We start from the raw sequence: 19,441 nt of genomic DNA, 5'->3' as shown, positions 1-19,441 counted from the left end.
TTGAAGGGTCACAATAAGAATTATTTTTCCTGAACTACTTTTGCGCCCCCTTGCAATATTTTTTGCAGCCATTCTAATTTACAGGAACTGTTGTGTGTTGGTCTGGTCCAGTTCTAACACAGGGAAATATGCATGTTCTACAAAAAGGAGACATAATTGGCAATTTCTCCTTTTAAAAAGGTTGAGCTCCAACAGTATACAGCCTGGCTGTGGTGGTAACGGCCAAGGCTAGGTCATCCCACAGCTACAGTCAAAATCAGTCTCTCTCAATCAGCCTTGGCAGCAAGCGTTGGGAGCTAGCTCAACTAGCTCTGCTAGTTATCTATCCAGCTGCAATGATACAGACCTGTACCTGAGATACACACAGCTGAGGGTGCACACACAGAACCAGCGATGATCTACTACAGAATACTATATTCATAATGCAGCTCAGCCTCTCAAAAAAAATCCCACCGTGACCTTTCAGTGGCTCTGTAAACTACTGAAAGTCTTCAGGGGAACGCGGGGTAGTTCTACTACTGGGGATTTTCCTTTAGAAAAGCAGTTTGCTTGCTGCAACCATTAAAATATAAAACTTCTGATTTTGTACAAAAAAATGATTTGTAAAGTGATATTACCTTGATTAAACTGATTTTCTATCTCAGCCTCTGGTCCCCGCTTTGTATACTTATGATCATCTCTGAAATGGTTGAGAGCATCCTTTGTACACCCTGTAACAATGCAGTACCAAATACAGCCACAGAGTGTCAGCGTATTCTCAGAAAAGGGAGACAAATGCTGGCAGATTGCACCCTTAAACGTACAGTGTATTATCAGGCGAGTATGAATGTTGACTTTAGAATGAACAGACTGGTTTTACAGTAGCATTCACTGGAAGAGAAAAAGATTTCCTGGCATTTATTATTCACTCTTAGTAGAACTGTACAATTTGTACCCAAAGTGGAACACACAGCCCTTAAACAAGAGCAACAAAGCAGCAAAATTAAACACTCCAGGAAACTAGTTTTGCATGGGGAAATTTTAACTCTTTGTACACATTACTGCTGCAGTTCAACATTTGAAAATTCACCTGTACAGCATATACAGTTTCCAATTTACCTGTTAATTAATATTCCTGCATAGGATTTTATACTCATTTTTCTACATTTGGTTACTTTGTGCATTTAACATAAGTATGTGGCCCCAACCTACATGTCACTAGAGGCCACTTGTATGCTACACATTACATTCTCATGGCTAAGTAACTCAAATTAAAGCCTAATATTTGTGAAAAACAAAAAATGTTGCCAAATTAATAGACTAATCTTTGTAGTTCTACATAAAGATGAATGTCTTCTCCTCACAGTAAATTAACTTCTAGCAGCTGAATCATTTGCACCCTGGCAGGACCACGTTATTCGATCTAAATGGCGGGCTGCCAAGTCTCCCTTCAGCCCTTTAAGGCTTTATCCATCTGCAACATCTGAACAGAGCGTCCAGTCACATTTTCTTCAAGGTACTTCGTCAGTTTCAGTGCTTTTATCGGACCCTCAAAAGATCCTTTTATCCATGTCCTTTTAAAACATCACCTCACTGTCCCTCCATTGATCAAGCCCTCATAAACAAGTAGAAGCCTGGCACAGGTCAGAGGAGGCCAGGTGAGATCTCCCCACTAGTGTCCTGCTCCAGCTGTTGCCGGCTATTCCTCCTCCCACAAGCCAGAGCCTCTGAGAAGCTCTGCAGGCGTGGGAGCAACTTGGTCAGTTTGCCTTTTTGTCACAGTACAATGTCACAGCATGGCTGTCAGTATGAGATGATACTGGAGGAGGCAGGTCCTGAGCCAGCAGCATTCATCTGCAGATTTCCAGAGGAGCTTGACCTCCGCATGTGAGGGAGCAGGTATGGGTCACTTCCCATCTGGTGAACGTCGATCCGGTCCTCCTTCCTGTATGCCAGGCACCGCCTTATAAAGGCCTGGAAGGGGAGGAATAGTATAAAAAGATTTGCAGGTCAATCAGGTGTTCTATTTTTTCTTTGATAATAAAAAAAACATTTTAAAATGGCTGTATCCATTTTGTAAGCAAGTTCACATACCTTTGCTTCATTACTGGAAACGGGCTTGACAGGAAATTGAACGTCTGTAGCTTTCAGTATGGTGTTCTCCTGCAGGATGTCCTGTTGTGACTGATTGTGGCCAAAAGGCTGAAAAAGTAGGAGCAGTGCTTAAGCATGCAATAAATTACAGAAACATTTAAGGGTATAATCTGAATTGTCCTCCTTACCTTCCTTCCATACAGACACTGAAAAAAGATAACGCCCACAGACCACACATCCACCTTATTGGAGATCTTTGGAGGTTCTTTGCCAACCACAAAACATTCAGGAGGCAAGTACCTAACCAGAACAAAAAAAAGTTGTTTAGTGGAAAGTAACTCAGCACATTTACTCTCTTTGTACTGTGATTAAGTACAATTTTGAGGTACCTACCTACCTACCTACCTACCTACCTATATCTATATCTATATCTATATATATATATATATATAATTAAACTACCCCACAGTACATACAAGTTAAACTTGGCTGCATTACTACTACAGCATTCAATTACTGCTTACAGGTTAATATAACACTAAAGGGACCTCTTTGCTTAACCAGTACCTTTACTTCTGATACTTGTTGATAATATGCACTTTTACTTATGGAGTATTTTTATAGTGCAGTATTGCTACACTGCATGTATACTGTATGTGTTGATGTATATAAAGGACATTTCTTCTCACCAATAAGTCCCTGCACCCTGTGATGTCAGGTCCATCCCATCAACGCCATAGTTGTCATCATCCATAATCTTTGACAGACCAAAGTCAGTGATTTTGATTTCCCCACAGGCTGTGCCGTCCACCAACAAAATATTGCCTTAAAATCAGAGTAAATGAAGTCAGCACTAAAGAAGAAATGGTATACCATAAATTGGATGACTGTTTCAGCCAACTAGATAACTGACACTCAACTGGCAAAAATCCACTATAGACCTTTTCAGTGGAATTCCATTGCTAGGCAACAACCTGGCCCCTTGTTAACATCCTGTCAGTTGATGCCATTCACATACACTGCAACAGGAAATCAACTTGGGTCCATTTAGAATGTTTACATCTGTGAAAAGGTCTATAATTAGACAGCGGTGTGTTTGTTAGTGTTAACCGTCATGAGGACTGTTCAACAGATCGACATCATACTTTCCTTGGCTTACTGCTGGAGATCAAAGTCCTGTCCTGTCAAATTTTTATACCAAAAACATTTAATTTTACTGTTAAATACTTAGCAGTTTTACTTTTTGTTCATGTTTGCATCATGACTCAGTCCAAATCATCACTGTCAGAAAGTTGTGCCACAAAACAGAAAAGAAACTTCCAGAGAAGTCAGGTAAGATTTCTGAAGTATATTGCCGATTTGTCGTTTGGCCTTAGCTAACGTTAGCTCAGCGTTCGCGTTTTGTGATTCTTGCTTTCGGAGCACAAATTAGAAGTTATCCTTCAGGGCTTTATTGCTATTTAAACCTAAACCATGATTTGTTTCCCCTGAACCTACCTTCTCCCAATAGCGTGGCCTACACTGTGACGGCACACACCAGTACATATCCGCATATTGATGTCCAATCCAAGATATATAAAATTAACTGATGCTACATTTTTGTTTTCAACGAATGATTGTGTTCTTATTAGCAACTGCCTCATAGCTCACAACTTGATTATGCACGTAAAGCCTAAAGCCTGGGTTACACCCCCTACTTGAGCAGTGTGTGTGCAACGGTTGCCATGTTTTCAGATTGGAGCAAATGTAGCCCGCAAGCAGTTACTGCTGTTGAATCTGTCTCAACCTTTTGCTGCAGCGTTTTTTCAGCTCCCCCTGCGGCCCCCACCACCGCAGCCTAAACGCACTAACCCCATTCAAAATGAATGGAAGGACCTGTGTTTTTGCCAGAACGTCCGAGGACCACCGCAGTCTATGTGAACGCAGCCTCTATGTAGAAAGATTGGTTTGACAGCAGCACCACTGTCAGTTTGGACACCACGCGTGTGCCGCAGCAGTTCCGTGAGGGAGGTGGTGTGGTTTAGGCGTTACCCTTTCATGTGTGTCCACTATATGCATATACTATTTAGTCTCTGTAACGTATAACATTTTTTCAAGTGTAGTTTTCAGTGTATTGACTACATCAACGCATGGTGACGCAGCACTGGTTGTCTCATGTCACAACTATCAGAATTTTTGGCTAAGATCTGGAGGACAATCAGCAGAGAAAGAGGCTGACGAGGACACTGATGCTGCCCGAGGCTACAGGTGAATACTCATGCTTTCCTATAACCCTTTCCAGCTGCACATGTATTTTGTTACTGTTTATTTTCCTCTGTTTGACCCTTTGTTTTAAAATGTACAAATAATCATTAACATATTGCTGATTCACCATTTTTGTCATTGGAGCCGCCTGAGGTTACAGGTAAGCTTTTCTATTAAAGCTGCCATCTATGCATGTACAAAATGTAAAAATTGTATTTCTGATAAATAGTTTTTATGCCCTTAATATACAAATATACCATATTACAGCTTCTACACCACTGAACTCCACAAAACAATGTCCCCCCACCACCACAACATATTTTCCATACTGTAAATGAGGATATGTGCCATAATGCTATATAGTGCAATAATATATTTATAAGATGTAAATAGCATTTTGCAAAATGTACAAAATGCCACTTCTTTCAATCATTTTTTTTTTCAAACATCAAATTTATCTGTATAATGTGCAATGACAATAAACACATTCTATTATTACTGCACCATAATGTGAGAGTTGTGTGTGCTTTTTGAGATATGTGCCATACACCTTTCGTCACATCCCTTAATTCACAGTTTATTCTGCTTGGAGTTCAGCCCTTTGCACAGGATACTTTTAAGGGGTGGGGTGAGAGTCAAGGGAGATCAGGAGAGGTTGGGGGTTATAGCAATGAAGAGGGCTGGGGTACAGGGGCAAAAGTCTCAGGACTGAGTTAATGTAAAGTAACTGATATTTTGTTGAATTGATGGGATGACAGTCATCAGTTGTCCAAAAAGGTGTGTTTACCTGGCTTAAGGTCGTAATGGATGATGGGTGGTTTGATTTCATTCAGGTATCTTAGTGCGTTCACAATCTGCATGACTATAGATCGTGCTTCCTTCTCAGACATTAGCTTATGCTGTTTCAAGTAGAAATCCAAGTCGTTGCCTTCGCAGTACTCCATGACAGTGCAAAACCTATTGAATGGAAAAAAAGATTTTATAAGAATTACGGCCCACATCTAACAGAAACTGAAAAGTGCTGGAAATGAAAAGTGCTGAAAGTGCACTAACGTGTCTGTGTCCAGTGAGAAGTAGTCGTAAAGTTTCACGATTCGGGGGTGGTCCAGCTCCTTGTGTATTCTGTACTCTCGACATGCATGCCTGTGAAGAGGAAGGTAATTGTGCTTCTATTAGCAACCAAAGCAATATTGTACAGAGTACTGCACCCACACTGACAGCCTGGCATTTGGGCTTATGGAGGAACACAAATACACTGAAAGTAAAGGATACCAGAACAGTTTGTCTAAGTATGTCACAACATTTGAAGCACTAATTACAGTATACTGGAGGTGAGGTTACATATTTTCACATGTGCTAACATACTTGTGATAGTTCTCCTTTTTTTCTTCTCTCCAGTTCTTGTTAAGTTGGTGGATTTTCACAGCAGCATACCGTTGCTCAATCAAGTCAAAAGCCTGCAGAACATATACACAAAAAGTTGGCTCATAATTGAAAAGCAACACCTGCTAAGAATATTATTTCACTTTGACACCTATCACATTAACATTTAATGACTTACCTTGTAAACTTCACTAAAGCCCCCTCTTCCTAGAAGGTGTAGTAGCAGATACCGTTCGTTCAACGTTGGGTGATCTTTAAATCTTTGGATGGAAAAAACAACACAGAAGACAATCAAAATAACATATAGACTGGCTGGGTCGATTACGTAAATGCGTCGACAAATAATTTGCGTCGACGCGTCACGTGTATAAAAAAATAAAAAACATAGCTGCCTCCAGCAACAGCGCAAGTATGGCTTCCTCGCAAGTTCAACAACACGGTCTTCTAAAGTGTGGGAGTATTTTACTCTTAATGCCAACAACAACGTGGTAGTCTGTAGACGTTGTAAAATGCATTCCTGAGTCAGCAAAACACCGTAAGTTCTGCTCACCTTTTTGTCCCTTTCCCTCCCAAGTAGAGTTTAGTAAACTGTGCTAAATCGTGTCTCCCCCATCTCTAGCACTACCTTGGATAACCAGGAAAGATTGTTTCAGATATCTCACGATTCCTTTATAACGTCAGTTCTAACAGCCCACGTATTAAAAAATTGTCGGGTTAAAATCGGGCTCAGGCTCATAATTCCAGTTAATGTGTCGTGCCGGCCATGCCGTGCTCGGACACAACGTGCACGGGCTCGGGTAGGGTCAGGCTTGATTTTTTTGTGCCCTATCTAAGCTTTACTCCCAAGCATGTGCGATTATCAACATAGTGACACGGAATGTGTTCCCAGTAATAGCCCAACGGTACGTTAGTCCGTTGATTCGTTTTAATGCCCCGCTATGACTTAACATTAAGCATCATCAAACGCTGTCAGTCGGCAGAGTTATTCTTTTGGTTTCCCATCATCATGAGTGACTCAATCGATTACAGACTGTTATATTAGAAACTCTGCAACTTGCCTTATGTTGGATTTATTTGATACATCTGATTTCATATGTTGCTAAAATTGCACTTTTACTGTAAGATTAAAAAGGGAGAAGAGCTTGGATGTTAAACAAGAGCTTATTCATTATTTTACCTACTACTGTTAAAAAAAAAAAAAAAAAAAAAAAAAAAAACAAATACAGGCTACTCTTTTTGCACTTGCTCTGTTTACTTTAAGTTTTTATTTTTGTATTCCTCCTGAAAGTGACTTTATTTTGTTGTTGGATTGATAGCCTACATCTGGCTTCAGGTTGCACTACAAATTAATTTTACTTGAACAGTGCAGTGTTAAACAATTTTAATAAATAGAGATATGAACCTTATTGAAATGTGTTTTGTGTAAACTGTTAATAATTGAGCAATGGGAAAATAATCGCCAATTTAAAAATGAATCTTTAGATTAGTCGACTAATCAAAAAGATAATAGCTAGATTAATCGTTTAGAAATAAATCGTTTGGGACAGCCCTAACATAGACCTACACTATGCATCACTGACAAATTCTTCCACATTAGCTTTGCTGTGCCAATACATGCCCAATGTGAAAAAAGCTGAGAAAGCTTCATGCAGTGAGCAGTTACTTAATATCATCACTAGGGTTGGGTACCGAAACCCAGTGCTAATATGGCACCGGTGCCAAAACGACCGGTATCTACTGGACCGAATAGCAACCTGGATTTCGGGGCCTCATTTCGGTGCCACTTAAATGCCTGTGCTGCTCTCTGAAATGATGTTAGAGGCAACAGAAGCATCGCTGCATGGGACGCTAGTTAAAATTACACTTGGCAGCAGGTAACGTTAGCCTACCGTTAGCTAGTAGCTGGCTTAAACACTGTTAAAATGCTGACAACTAAACGGTGTAAAGTGTGACTGTATTTCACAGTAGGGGATTCCAACACAAGGACGTACAACAGTGTGCAGCTGTCGTTGTTGGAAAACAACACAGACAGTACCTCATGGTGCATTCAAAGTTATTGTAGAATACTAGGGCTGCCACCTCTTAGTCGACTAATCGGTCGTTTTGGTCTTAGTCGATTAAGATTTCTTTAGTTGATGAGTCATTTTTTATGCTTATTCATGCTTAATTACTCATTTCCAAGAAACTTATGAGCACATTTCTGGTAAACACAAGATTTAAAGTGGTGCTTTTGCATGATTAATTGTGAAGAAACTCAGTTTTACAGATGGTTCATTAATTACATTTATATATTGTGCTTTTCTAGTCTTAACCACCTCTCAAAGAGCACAGCTCTGTCGATTACATCAACTAATCGATTAATCGACAAAATTATATAAGTGTTAGTCGACTAAGAATTTCTTTAGTCGAGGACAGCCCTATAGAATACCCTTTTCCCATCTAGTGATTGTTTGTCGCTTTAATAGCAATTTACTGGTGAAATAAGTTATTACATTTTTAATAAATCATTTAATTTTGACCATATGGCCTTAGCAATAAAAAAAAAAACTCTGAAAACTAAGTCAGCGACTGTCGTTTTGTGCTCATCCTTTTCTTTTAAGTATCGGTTCAGGCACCGGCACCGTTACGATTAAACGATACCCAACCCTAATCACCACTATGGATAAGGATACTGGCCTCGTGTGAACATCATGCTCCAATGTCAATGCAGTAACTGTCAAAGAAATTGATTCAGACTCACTGTGAGCTGTCTTCATTATTTATTCTCTTCAGCTCTCGAATGTGAAGGTTGCGCACTCTCTCCAGACGCTCCAGCTCCGCCTGGATCTCAGCTTCTTCCTATAAATGATTCATGCACACAAACACACAAATGCACAGAAGGAACTTCAGATCTCTGACTACAAGAACAGGAGCTCATCAAAACCCACTTGTACACAGCTGACTAGTTCTGTATTAAATATTAACGGTTGACTTAGTACAGAGTCTGTCAAGGGCTGCCTGTGATGCTTATTCATTGGGAAAACAATGAATACGACAAACTATAGGCTCGCTACATCCTTAGGGCCCTGACACACCAACCAGACGGGCCGACCGTCGGCAGAAAAGGCAGTCGGACTGATCAGTCGGGTCCCCGAGGTCCAAAAAATGCCTCAGAACACACTGCGGCGACGCCTCAGATTTTGAGCGGCTCATCCGCTCCCCATTTCCGGGTGAGTCCCGACTGCCCTGTCTCCGACTGAACATGTCGGGTCGGCCCAAATGAAGGCCGACGGCTCCTCGGACGGCCGACGGCACGGGACACACCGAACAGACTCGAGTCACGGACCAGGCCAGACGCCCGATTATCGGGCTGGTGTGTTTTCTATCTTAGGGTGATTCAAACAAAAGGAACAGTGGTTCAACTCAGGAAGCAGGAGAATCAGGCTGAATATGTTCATTATCTTCATATTGAAGACAAAGATTTGCTACGTTTAATAAGATAATGAATCCACTAGGATTTTAAACTTCTAATCTGTGTAAAAGCACCCATTATCCTTGTTATACACTGGGGCCTGGATAAATTGAGTAACTTATGAAATTAATAATTATAATAATACATAAGGTAATGTGTCTGTACTGCACAGAAAGACTAATTCCCCACCAGATAAAAACAAAAAAATAAATAGTTTTTAATAAGTTGTTGCTGAAGGTTCAGCATTGGCAAACCTTCTTGAGATGTCCAAGACGCAGTTTAAAGATCTCTTCCTGTTCATGGTACTCTGCTAGTGTCAGCCTTTCCAGGGTGAGAGAGATAAGAAAAAACATTTGCTTTTGTCAACAGCATCTACATGTTTACTTCGATTACTACATTCAGTTTTACTTACTGTGCATACAGTCCTATTACACTTGCTTTACAAGACTATGCAAAATAATAAGCCAAAACTACACTGAATTTTATACACAGCATTTGCCTGGGGAATGGCTGGTCTGATATCTGTGATTTACACAAGGACTGAACTTACAGTTGAGGTAGGCTGGGTTTTAGAAAGGGATCACTTTCTGCTCCATTCACTGCCTTGGTTTTGCGTTGCTTTGGCTCCAAGTTTGTAGTTGGGGTTTGGGAGTTGCTGGACGATGGAGGTTTCCTCTTGGCTAAAAGTTTTCTCTGCCTCTCAATGTCCTCTCTCTGTTGGTTTATCCACTCTTGCTGTCTGCAAATGGAAAGCAGGGCTTTTTGTTAGACGAGATTGGTACCAATTCCATACCCGTGCTCCCATACGTTTGCAGTTTACATCCATGTCTGTCCAGACTTACAAAATATTATATATGTAGTAGAATATTTTGTGAAGGCAATTTCTTAAAAAAGGTATTAAGTGTTTGTTTTTTTTACTGCAAAACATGAATGCTTCACACACATCTTCAACCCGGCAACACAGAAGATCTATACAATCACCACAGTTTTAAGATAGGCATCCAATAATTAATTCAGTATCTGACCAAATGTCTCCCCTTCGGTGCCTGAGTATGGCTTTGAATAATGGCCAGAAAAGTGTTTTTCAGAACATTTTGTTGTCACAGTGAAGTTGACCTTTTGGATATAAAATATCAATACTTAATTTTATATTTTATCCTAATTAGGACAACATTGCGAATCAGTTCATCCTTCAGTCCAAGTTGACATTTGTGCCAAATGTGAAGACATTCCCTTGAGGGAATGTTGCCACCTGTTGCCGTCACAGAGGTATAAAAATGTGCTTCACTGTGACAAGAATGTTTCTGAAAGAGTGAGTTTCTCTAAGGATAAATAAAAATATACTAATAACAAACAAATGTGTAAAACAACTAGAAAATAACAACATGATCAATAAGACACAATTTCACTAAAAGCCTCTTACTTTACAAGGTTTTGGAAGGCATAGCCATCAGTCCACTGTTCTGTGAATGACGCTCCATGTCTCACTGTAGTGAAGTGGCCTAAACGAAGTCTATCCTGCATGCTTTTCTCCCGACAGGCCTGCTTCTCCTGGTTGCTCTGAAGAACAATGCAAAATATAGGTTTGCATGGAGTGTTGCAAACATATATGTTGAGTAGGGATGTCACGCTACCAGAAATTTAGAATTCGATACCAATAGAGGTAAAGTTTCGCGTTTCTCAATACCCAATTCATTACCACAGTAATTTACATGTAACCTGGAGAGAACGTCAGTCTTCTAGACCCACAGCCCACTGCTCCGAAGCCTGGTAATATCTTCCATGAGTTCACCTAGAACTCCCAAACAGCAAGTATGTTAAGCCTGTTTCTTTCTGACATTGTTTTTTCACATAGAACTGGGCTGGTTAAAGTTAACGGACGTTATGCAGCGTGCTAACAAGTGCTAATATCAGCTAGCGTTAACGTTGGGCTCTTTGTGAAAAACAGCAGAGAGAAAAAGACTTACTTGTGGTTTGGAAGTACCAGGTGAACTTGTGAAAGCTGTTGTCGTAGATGTACTGTAAAGCCAGAGGCTACTGCAGTCAAGTGTCAGAGTGTGCACACAAATGAGGAGCTATTCCGTGCTGATTGAAGTTCTCTTTGGCATTTAGCGGCAGACTACAACACTAGAACACGCGTATATGCTGCCCCCCTCAGGTCCGGAAGAATAGCATCCCCCAGTACATCCGATACCTATGGTACTATAGGAAAATGAGTACCAGCACGTTTTCAGAATTTTGGCATTGACTTGGTATCTAAGTACCGGTTCTTGTGACATCCCTAATTATAGCGTTTATAAAAAGGGTTAAGAAAAACAATACATTTACCTTTTCTATGAGCAACTTCTTGCTCATGGTGATGCATTTATTCAAGCGTTCCTTATACTTTTCAAGTAATTTTTGTTGTTCATCTATCTGTCTCCTGAGATCACAGTTGGCCTACGAAGCAGACAAAATTTCTTTTTTAAAAAAAGTCAAAAAAAAAATGTAACATGATTTGGCAAACATTGTCCAATTTGTTTTGCATTAAAGTAACATCACACTCGAGCCTTCCTGCAATTAAACAGGGTAAGACCTTCTCCTTACCCTTAGCAAATCGTCTATTCTGCCCTCCTTCTTCTCAAGGTCTAGATTCTTAGTGCTTTCAAGGGCAGCTAACTTCAACACTGTGAGGTCAGTCTAGAATAAATACAACAAAAAGAAGTTGTTTAAAAACTTGCCCAGAAAAGACAAGCACATTACAGCGATAACAAAGAGCTGGTTGTGCCCTCACCTGAACAAATTTGACTGCTAGTTGCTTTGGATAAGTCATGTGGTCCCCAAAAGACAGACTTGTAGGAGAAGAGCTATTTTGTCTAACCTGCAACAGAAGAGGGAGCATTTCTTTGATGACAGGGCAACACCAAACGGAGCAGCAAGAGATTTTGAGTACAAGTTTTGGCATAACTTACAGCAATACCCTGAGCGGAGTGGGAATGTGAGTTCTGGGGTGAACGAATCACTGGTGGGAGACCTCTCACAGGACTCGACCCATTTCCTCCCTGGAACTAAAAGGTTAAGAGAGGAAAGGTAACATCACTGCCAAACATTTGATAACAGCAGAGCCACTAGTGGCCTCAGTGGTTGAAAGACTAACTTAGCACACATTCACTCAACATTTCCTTTCAATGTATGAAACCTCTGACAAAAAAAACTGAAAACTTACATCAAAATAATCACTTATTTTGGGTCCTCGCACAATTGATTTCCCTGTAAAAGGGAAAAGAATGTTGTTATTTATTAAAATATGTCAGAAATTGTGTAAGCAAAAGTGGAAATGTAACCAGTTTAACACAAAAACACTCACCTTGGCTGCTCTCTGATTGGATCTCAGGTTTCCTTTTTCTGCCTCTGGCTGCTTCGGACTGTTTCTTCTCTGGGGTCTGAAAGATACATTTTGTTGAACAATGTTTTTTTAAAACACTACACAAACTGAAGCTACCTTTGGGGACAGTCTAAAAAAAAAAAAAAAAAAATGTTTTTCTTATCAAGTTGACAATAAACGGAAGCATTTATTTCAACATTGAATCAAATGACTGCAATACGAAAGTACTACTAAAAACTACCATAACAGATTTTAGTCATAACAATAACAGATTTTACTTTGACTTATGCAACTGCTCTCATTGTAGTTTCAAATACGGTTTGTCCGGTCTTTATAACCACAGTGGTGGAAGATAAACAACAGCTCTTATCAGAAGAACTTATTTTTAAGATTTTATTATATACCTACCGAATAAGCAGGAGAACTACCTCTTTTCACATCTGACCCCTATTAAGTGAGAAAGACAAGATTTTTAGACAAGCATAAAATAGAGCAGCAACTGGGTATAACCAGCAGATTCTGTTAGTAGAAACAAGACAGGTGAAAACCTTTTACTACATCAGTACTTACAAATACACTTGTTCAAAAGAAGAGGTCTACGAGTATTCTTAAAAGGGTGAAATAATTAACAGCAAATTTGTCACAATCCTAGATTACTTATCACATGGCCTAGTATTCCACACACTTTATGACCACTAAATCCAACCAAGGCATTAGTCAACAGGTGCTGGTCTGATCAGAGTTGTCTCTTGTTAGGAACAATGTCACAAGGGAGTGCTGAGCAACCACAGTTTCCAGTTATGTATAAATAGCAGTGTGTAAAGGTTAAAATTAAAAATGCTACAAAATGCTGCTAAAATATGTTATTGTAGCCTTAAAAAGGGCATTAAGACAAACAGTAGCATTACTGAAAAATAAGACCGTTATCGAGAGAGCAGACATCGTATATACAACTCAGTCACACTATGACACATACAACCGTTAACATGCTGGTCTACTGTCCAGCTAACAAAAACTCTGATCTGGTAAGCCATTGTCACTTAATAATTGCGATCAGTTCTTATGCAAGAATAACATATTTACTTATCAACCAACTTGTTTATAATAATGATTTGTAACTAGTTTGTGCCAATAGGTTAGTGTACCTCTGACTCCTTGTCGCTTGAGGATCCCAGGCTTCCAAAACTGTGATTTGAACATTCATTATTGGTCAGACCCTGAAAAAAAGAAATAATTTTGAGTTGAGATGTGGACACTTAAAACTGTATTTTGACCAATTATTATGTACAATCACTGACACAACTAAATATTCCCTCACTTTGGTTCCTCCGCTTGTGCTGCCAGTGCTGCCCCCTGTGCTGCCGCTGACCCCGCCCATAAAGCGTGCCTCTAGCAGCTCCTGTCTCCGGGGGTCCAGGCTGTGCAGCTCCTCCATGGTGCCTGGGAAGATTAGCAATTCACAATATGTCTCAGTTATTCAAGGATCAGCTTAATTGAAGCCTTTAAATGCACCCACTCTAGAGCAGATGGCACAGTAGAAATGAGCTTGAGAGCAGAATTGTAATATAGGGGATTTTACATATACAATCTCAAACTCTCACACGTAAATAATATTAGTATTAATTACTCGTATAGTCCAAAAAATCTATGCCCATCGAAGCATATCAAAGACAGGTTTCACTGTGTAGTACTGAGGAGTTAAGCAAGATTTTCTTATGTTTACTCCGGTTATCACAACCAGATCTAGAATAAAGTCACCAACAAACAATCCATGATAACTCAAAATACACAGTAAAAGTCCAGAAGAAACAGGCATCTCTATGCCACAAATACTATTATCCTGAGAGTCCAAGAGCAATGTTTCAACTGCTAGGTACTGATGAATACTGTGCTCCTGGGGGACTGTTATGTGAGCTGCTGGGGCTTTAGTGTTGCTGCTGACTCAGAGGGGTCTGCCCACCAGACCTGTGATTTAATGAGCCAACCATTTTGAATCTACATAGAAATCAATTTAAATGGAGAACACATTGAGAAATGTTTCCTAATAATAACTACAAAATCCAAGCAGCTGGGAGTAGGGCATCCTTGTGGTCAAAGATTAGTTAAATAATGAATGTGCACCAATAGACAAAAATGCTAACTCTTAACATCCGTTTAAAGCCACACACCAATCAACTATGACATCAGCAGATTAGAGAAGACATGCTCTGATACCATTTAATACTGTAGATATATGTGATACATAAGATATATGTGACTTCAGCTAATCACTATGGAGGGGGACATCTGTGCAGTTAAGCAGTGCTCCAGAAAACTGACACAGAAATGACAGATTATGAAAAAAAACACAATCTTTTAGAACTAGGGAAACAATAACTGTAATCAGAATGTGGTTGTCTGAATAGCTCATTTAATTACATGTTTATTAGAAAAAACAAGTGTTCCTTAGAACACTTGTGTACTTTTAACTTCTTTGTTGACGTATGGAAATAAAACCTTAGCAAGAACGACTAAACAGAAAAAGCCATTCATTATATCCACAAAAACACTGTCCGCTTTAAAGCTTTAAACACAGGCCCACTTTAGTGTGCAACATGAAGCCACTTGAGAAATGCATCGTAACAGGTATACAGACATGTCAATAAATAATAGACTTGTGACTATTTTCCAGATCAGCAGATGATCCAGTAGGTGTCCAAAAAAAGCACATAAATGGCTCACATTATTATTATAGATATTACAGGGTTTCTGCAGGATCAGCAAATCTCATTTCATGCTTTTTCATGCCACTTTAAACTAATTTCATGCCCATGTCCAACTGCAGATACTTTCACACACAAATTGTAAGCATTCGACAATGCCAATTTTTAATATTTGAAAATCCAAATTTAACGGTCAGATGGCTCACAAGACGGTTTACAGTCATTAAACGCAACACAAAGTGCTTCACAAAATAAGAACACAACAGAAATACAAATATTTAAAACACTGTTCACTGAGCAGCTCGCGTCTCTGCCCCGCAGATCTCAAAACAACATGCACCGATAATTAAAAGTAATGAACCTATACTGCTTACGGCAGTAGGCAAATTCGCCAAAATCATGTCAACCAGTCCCAAAAGTTAGACTAACTTCAAGAAAGCACCGCCATCTGAACTGAAAGCTGGTACTGAAACAGGGTGTAGCCAGACTTTGGTTTCTAAGGGGGAATACCCTCTGTCCATTGCATTTGCATCCATTTGCAATGGGATTGTACTCCGGGTTTACTGTCGACGGGCTTTAACCAGGTTCTGAATAGTTCATCCTCCAACCACTTCTGCTGAAACTTGCATTTTCCCATTTTTCCGTCATTTGATATTTCCTCCGTTCTTTCACCAGAGCGTACACTCACACCATAGACAGTAGACTCACACTCACCGCACGTTGCATTACTAGCATCCGGTGTCGCGACTTCGTGCACGAGCCATAAATAACAGCCAATTAAAAGGTTCCGCCTGTCAACCATTACGCTATACTTCCGATCAAAATTAGATTTAGATGTTTATATAATCAAAATAAATCGTGTTTTTATTCCATCAAGTTTACATAATTTTTAATGCCTTTGAACGTCAAAGTTCATGCTTTTTCATGCCAGTTCATGCCTGAATTTTCACAAAATCTATTTAATTACTTTTCATGCTTTTTAATGACCCGCGGAAACCCTGTATTATACATTATTGTTATACATCTAAATCACCTCGTCAGTAAATCAATGCCATCCACAAAACCAGCTGCAAAATATAGTTATTTAAATAGTTCTTGAACAAAAAATGTATAGCCTATTTTTATTACCAATCAGTGTGTTTATAATAATAATTAAACTAAACAAGCAAAGGCTTGTATCTGGCTCCAGCTAACAAGCAATAACCCACCAATTTATACAATGAGAATTCAAACAGCAGCAGAGATTTAAAACAGAAGCCTCCACATTTTAAATTACCACCATGGCGCTGGTTTTGGATAAATTTAAGATACATTTTAGGATTTTTTGATAGAATGTTTGACTGACCGACCTTTCGGTCACTCGTCTGTCTTCAGTTATAACCTAAACTGTGCTACATGGGATACAATTTGTTGCCAAATCTTGCGATTAATGTTAATGTGCCAGATTTAGTGATACAGTTATGATTACCATCATACTCTGTAAACCATGTGACGTATTGCACTGAAATGCAAAGAAGTGGCAAGACTAGCAGAATGATATTCAATTATCAGATGCATATAATTGTCTAAAGATAAGAAACATGCATCATAATTAAAATCTGCATGCAAGTTATAATTTAAAATAATGATGTGGTTTACTGAAAGACATTTCCCTGTATTAAGACGTTTTTGCTTGACTGCCAACCTAAATCGTTTATATTAACCCTCTTGTTTGTTATCCACCACTTAATACAGAAGGAGTTTGACCATTTAAACTAACTTTTGCCAGCACACTTTTCCCTGATAACATCCAAGATCACATTAACAGTCACTACCCTCCCGTGCTAAGAGACACTTAAGTAGGTTAAAAAAATATAATATAATAGGACAAACCTTAGTAACAATCCGGCAACAGGTCCATTTCTTCTTCCTAATGCAGAGTATAGGAAGAGAAAATTGACCTGTTGTCTGATTGTTACAAAGATGATGGGTCTGTGGCTTCTATTCAAATTTGCAGTCTGTTTTGGTAAGAAGTCATCTACCGCAGTCATCCGTCCCGTACAACTAGAGGAACGAACGAGCAAGTCTATTTTGCGTTTTGAGTATATACAGTGGTGCTAAATATTTAGCCCTGTAATCACCAAGACATGCATAGACAGGTTTTCTCACTTCATTTGCAACTATTCAAATGAATAGCACACTTTTCACCTTAACACAGTTTGACAGGCAAGTATAACTCATCTAGTGAATACATGATCGGTATGATCAGTGTTTGCAGTTTTATCATTCACTGCAATATTCACAAGAAGCAATTGTTCTAGGCATTTAATCGACCAATACAAACGATAGTATTTAGAAGTCTAGCTTTAAAACCCTTCCTACTGCTACTTTCATAACAATATTGGTCTAGCTGAGATGGCTCCATAACCATATCTCACTTCCCCCCCCGAATGTTTATGCCAGTTTCACATCATAACCACAAATCAGATGTGTGGTGTTCAAGGATTTCCCTTTGTTTCAAACATGAATGCCTCTGTGCATAACTATTATCTATATTCAAGCCCCTGCAGGAACAAGTGGTTGAACCCTTATAACTCTTGCTGTGGATGTCATTTAACTCTGTGCTGCTCAGCAGAGTGACCACCTGTTTATGGCAGACACTTGGAAAGTCTTAAACATTTCTGGCATAAACTGGGTTGGATTACTTCCACCTAGGTTCACTCATTGACAATTTAAAAAAAACAACACAGACAACAGTCTCCCAATTGTCTATATTTAGCAGTGTCAATACTGTAGGTAGCCATCCATTGAGTAATGTAAATCAATGCATGTAACACTGATAATACAAAAAAAATTAGAAGTTACCTCAATGTCCAAAGCTAAGTAAAAGTCCAACATCTTTACAGTGTTCAGTGAAAACTAACGAGGGTGCAAGAAGGCATAATTGACATAAGTCACAACTACATTGGGTCACCAAAAATGATCAAATAAGCATAAGTTAACGTTATCTGATTGTGTGTGGATTAGCATGCTGCACAGCCCAAAGCAGCCTGTGCTGGTGTCCCCCTCACTTGTGTAGGGGCATCTAGCGTTAGATGATGGTTTTACTCTAAGTAATACTAAAAGGTCAAACAAGGCTAACTTACTACCATCCAGTGCAGCAGCATCTCTAGCAAAGGGCTATGTTAAAGACAATGACTACACTTAATGTTAGATACCGACCGTCATGTTTAAAGCCGATCTAAGACCCTTCTGCACCGTTAGAAGATGATTAACTTCAGTACACATGCACAGATATTGTGACCACTGTTGGTAGGGAAACATCAGTCTACTCTACACAGAAACACAGTGCGATACACACCTAACTTATCCGGTGATATTACGTTAACCATCGTCAAAAAACGTTTGATGTCTCTTCTTGCATTTACTGATCCAGTTTACATCCATCTGTAACTTGACTAGTGTTTAACGTTACTCCTATAACAGCAGCATGCTTGAAGAAGGATGAGCCGACTAACGTTACAGCAGTAGCTAAGCTTTCTGTTCTCGCAAAGGTTTATCGACATTGTGCACGTATTTGTCTTAAGGTTAACATTACTGCACTGGCCTGACCACAGCAATACTGTCCTGTCTTCAGTGCTAACGTTTCTAGCTAGCCAAACAGGCTCAATTGACTTTGGAGCCGACTCGTTAGTGTAACGTTAGCTAGGAAGCTGGTTTCGCCACCAAGATTTGCGTGGTCGTTTTAATACGATTTCCTTTCGTTCTACATAATAATGACCTAAACCGCTAAGTAGAAAAGACATGTACGTCTTAATACGTTTAACAAACCTTCCTGGGCCTTCACCACTGCCGCGGTATGTTGCTGAAAACACGGTCCGTGTTGGGGACGTGGAGAGCTGGGACCAAAGATGGCGTCCCCTCCAAACTTCCAATACTTTGGACACTCATCAAGCTACTTTTCGTGTGTTCGTACTGCAGCGCACACGCTAAATCTTAAACACAGGCTGTGAAATTAACCGACTGATATACAACTGCTGTTTTTACATGGGCACAGCGACTACCACTTGAGTGAAAGTGTCTAATTATTATCTGTTTTTAGGGCACAAACCTCCTACACCTCAGCAGTGCGTCCTGGCTCGAGGGCCACCTCTCCGTCTTCAAGTGGTTGTTGCCTATGAAACGTCATGCATCGTGTTCCATAGATATCTATGTCGTGTGCAAAATTCTTATCGCGAGGGTGAT

The 19,441-nt window shown here is 39.6% G+C and overlaps 1 protein-coding gene across 1 annotated transcript; it reads right to left on the bottom strand.

The window, feature by feature from the left end:
- Positions 1-866: 866 nt before the first annotated feature.
- On the bottom strand, positions 867-19,371 carry tlk1a (tousled-like kinase 1a). The gene is given in 24 exon segments (XM_031297774.2): positions 867-1,953; positions 2,074-2,181; positions 2,262-2,373; positions 2,763-2,898; positions 5,105-5,274; positions 5,371-5,460; positions 5,683-5,774; positions 5,879-5,960; positions 8,441-8,538; positions 9,406-9,472; positions 9,702-9,890; positions 10,575-10,711; positions 11,480-11,590; positions 11,738-11,830; positions 11,925-12,011; positions 12,103-12,198; positions 12,357-12,400; positions 12,498-12,573; positions 12,924-12,962; positions 13,661-13,732; positions 13,834-13,955; positions 19,028-19,070; positions 19,072-19,104; positions 19,106-19,371. Coding segments are annotated over 24 exon segments (2,310 nt in total). The 5' UTR covers positions 19,148-19,371; the 3' UTR covers positions 867-1,782.
- Between the last annotated feature and the right edge of the window lie 70 nt (positions 19,372-19,441).

The sequence above is a fragment of the Sander lucioperca genome, chromosome 8 (assembly GCF_008315115.2).
Source record: "Sander lucioperca isolate FBNREF2018 chromosome 8, SLUC_FBN_1.2, whole genome shotgun sequence".
NCBI classification, from domain to species: Eukaryota; Metazoa; Chordata; class Actinopteri; order Perciformes; family Percidae; genus Sander; species Sander lucioperca.
Note: the sequence above shows the minus strand (reverse complement) of the source record. Positions and strands in the feature narration are given on the sequence as shown.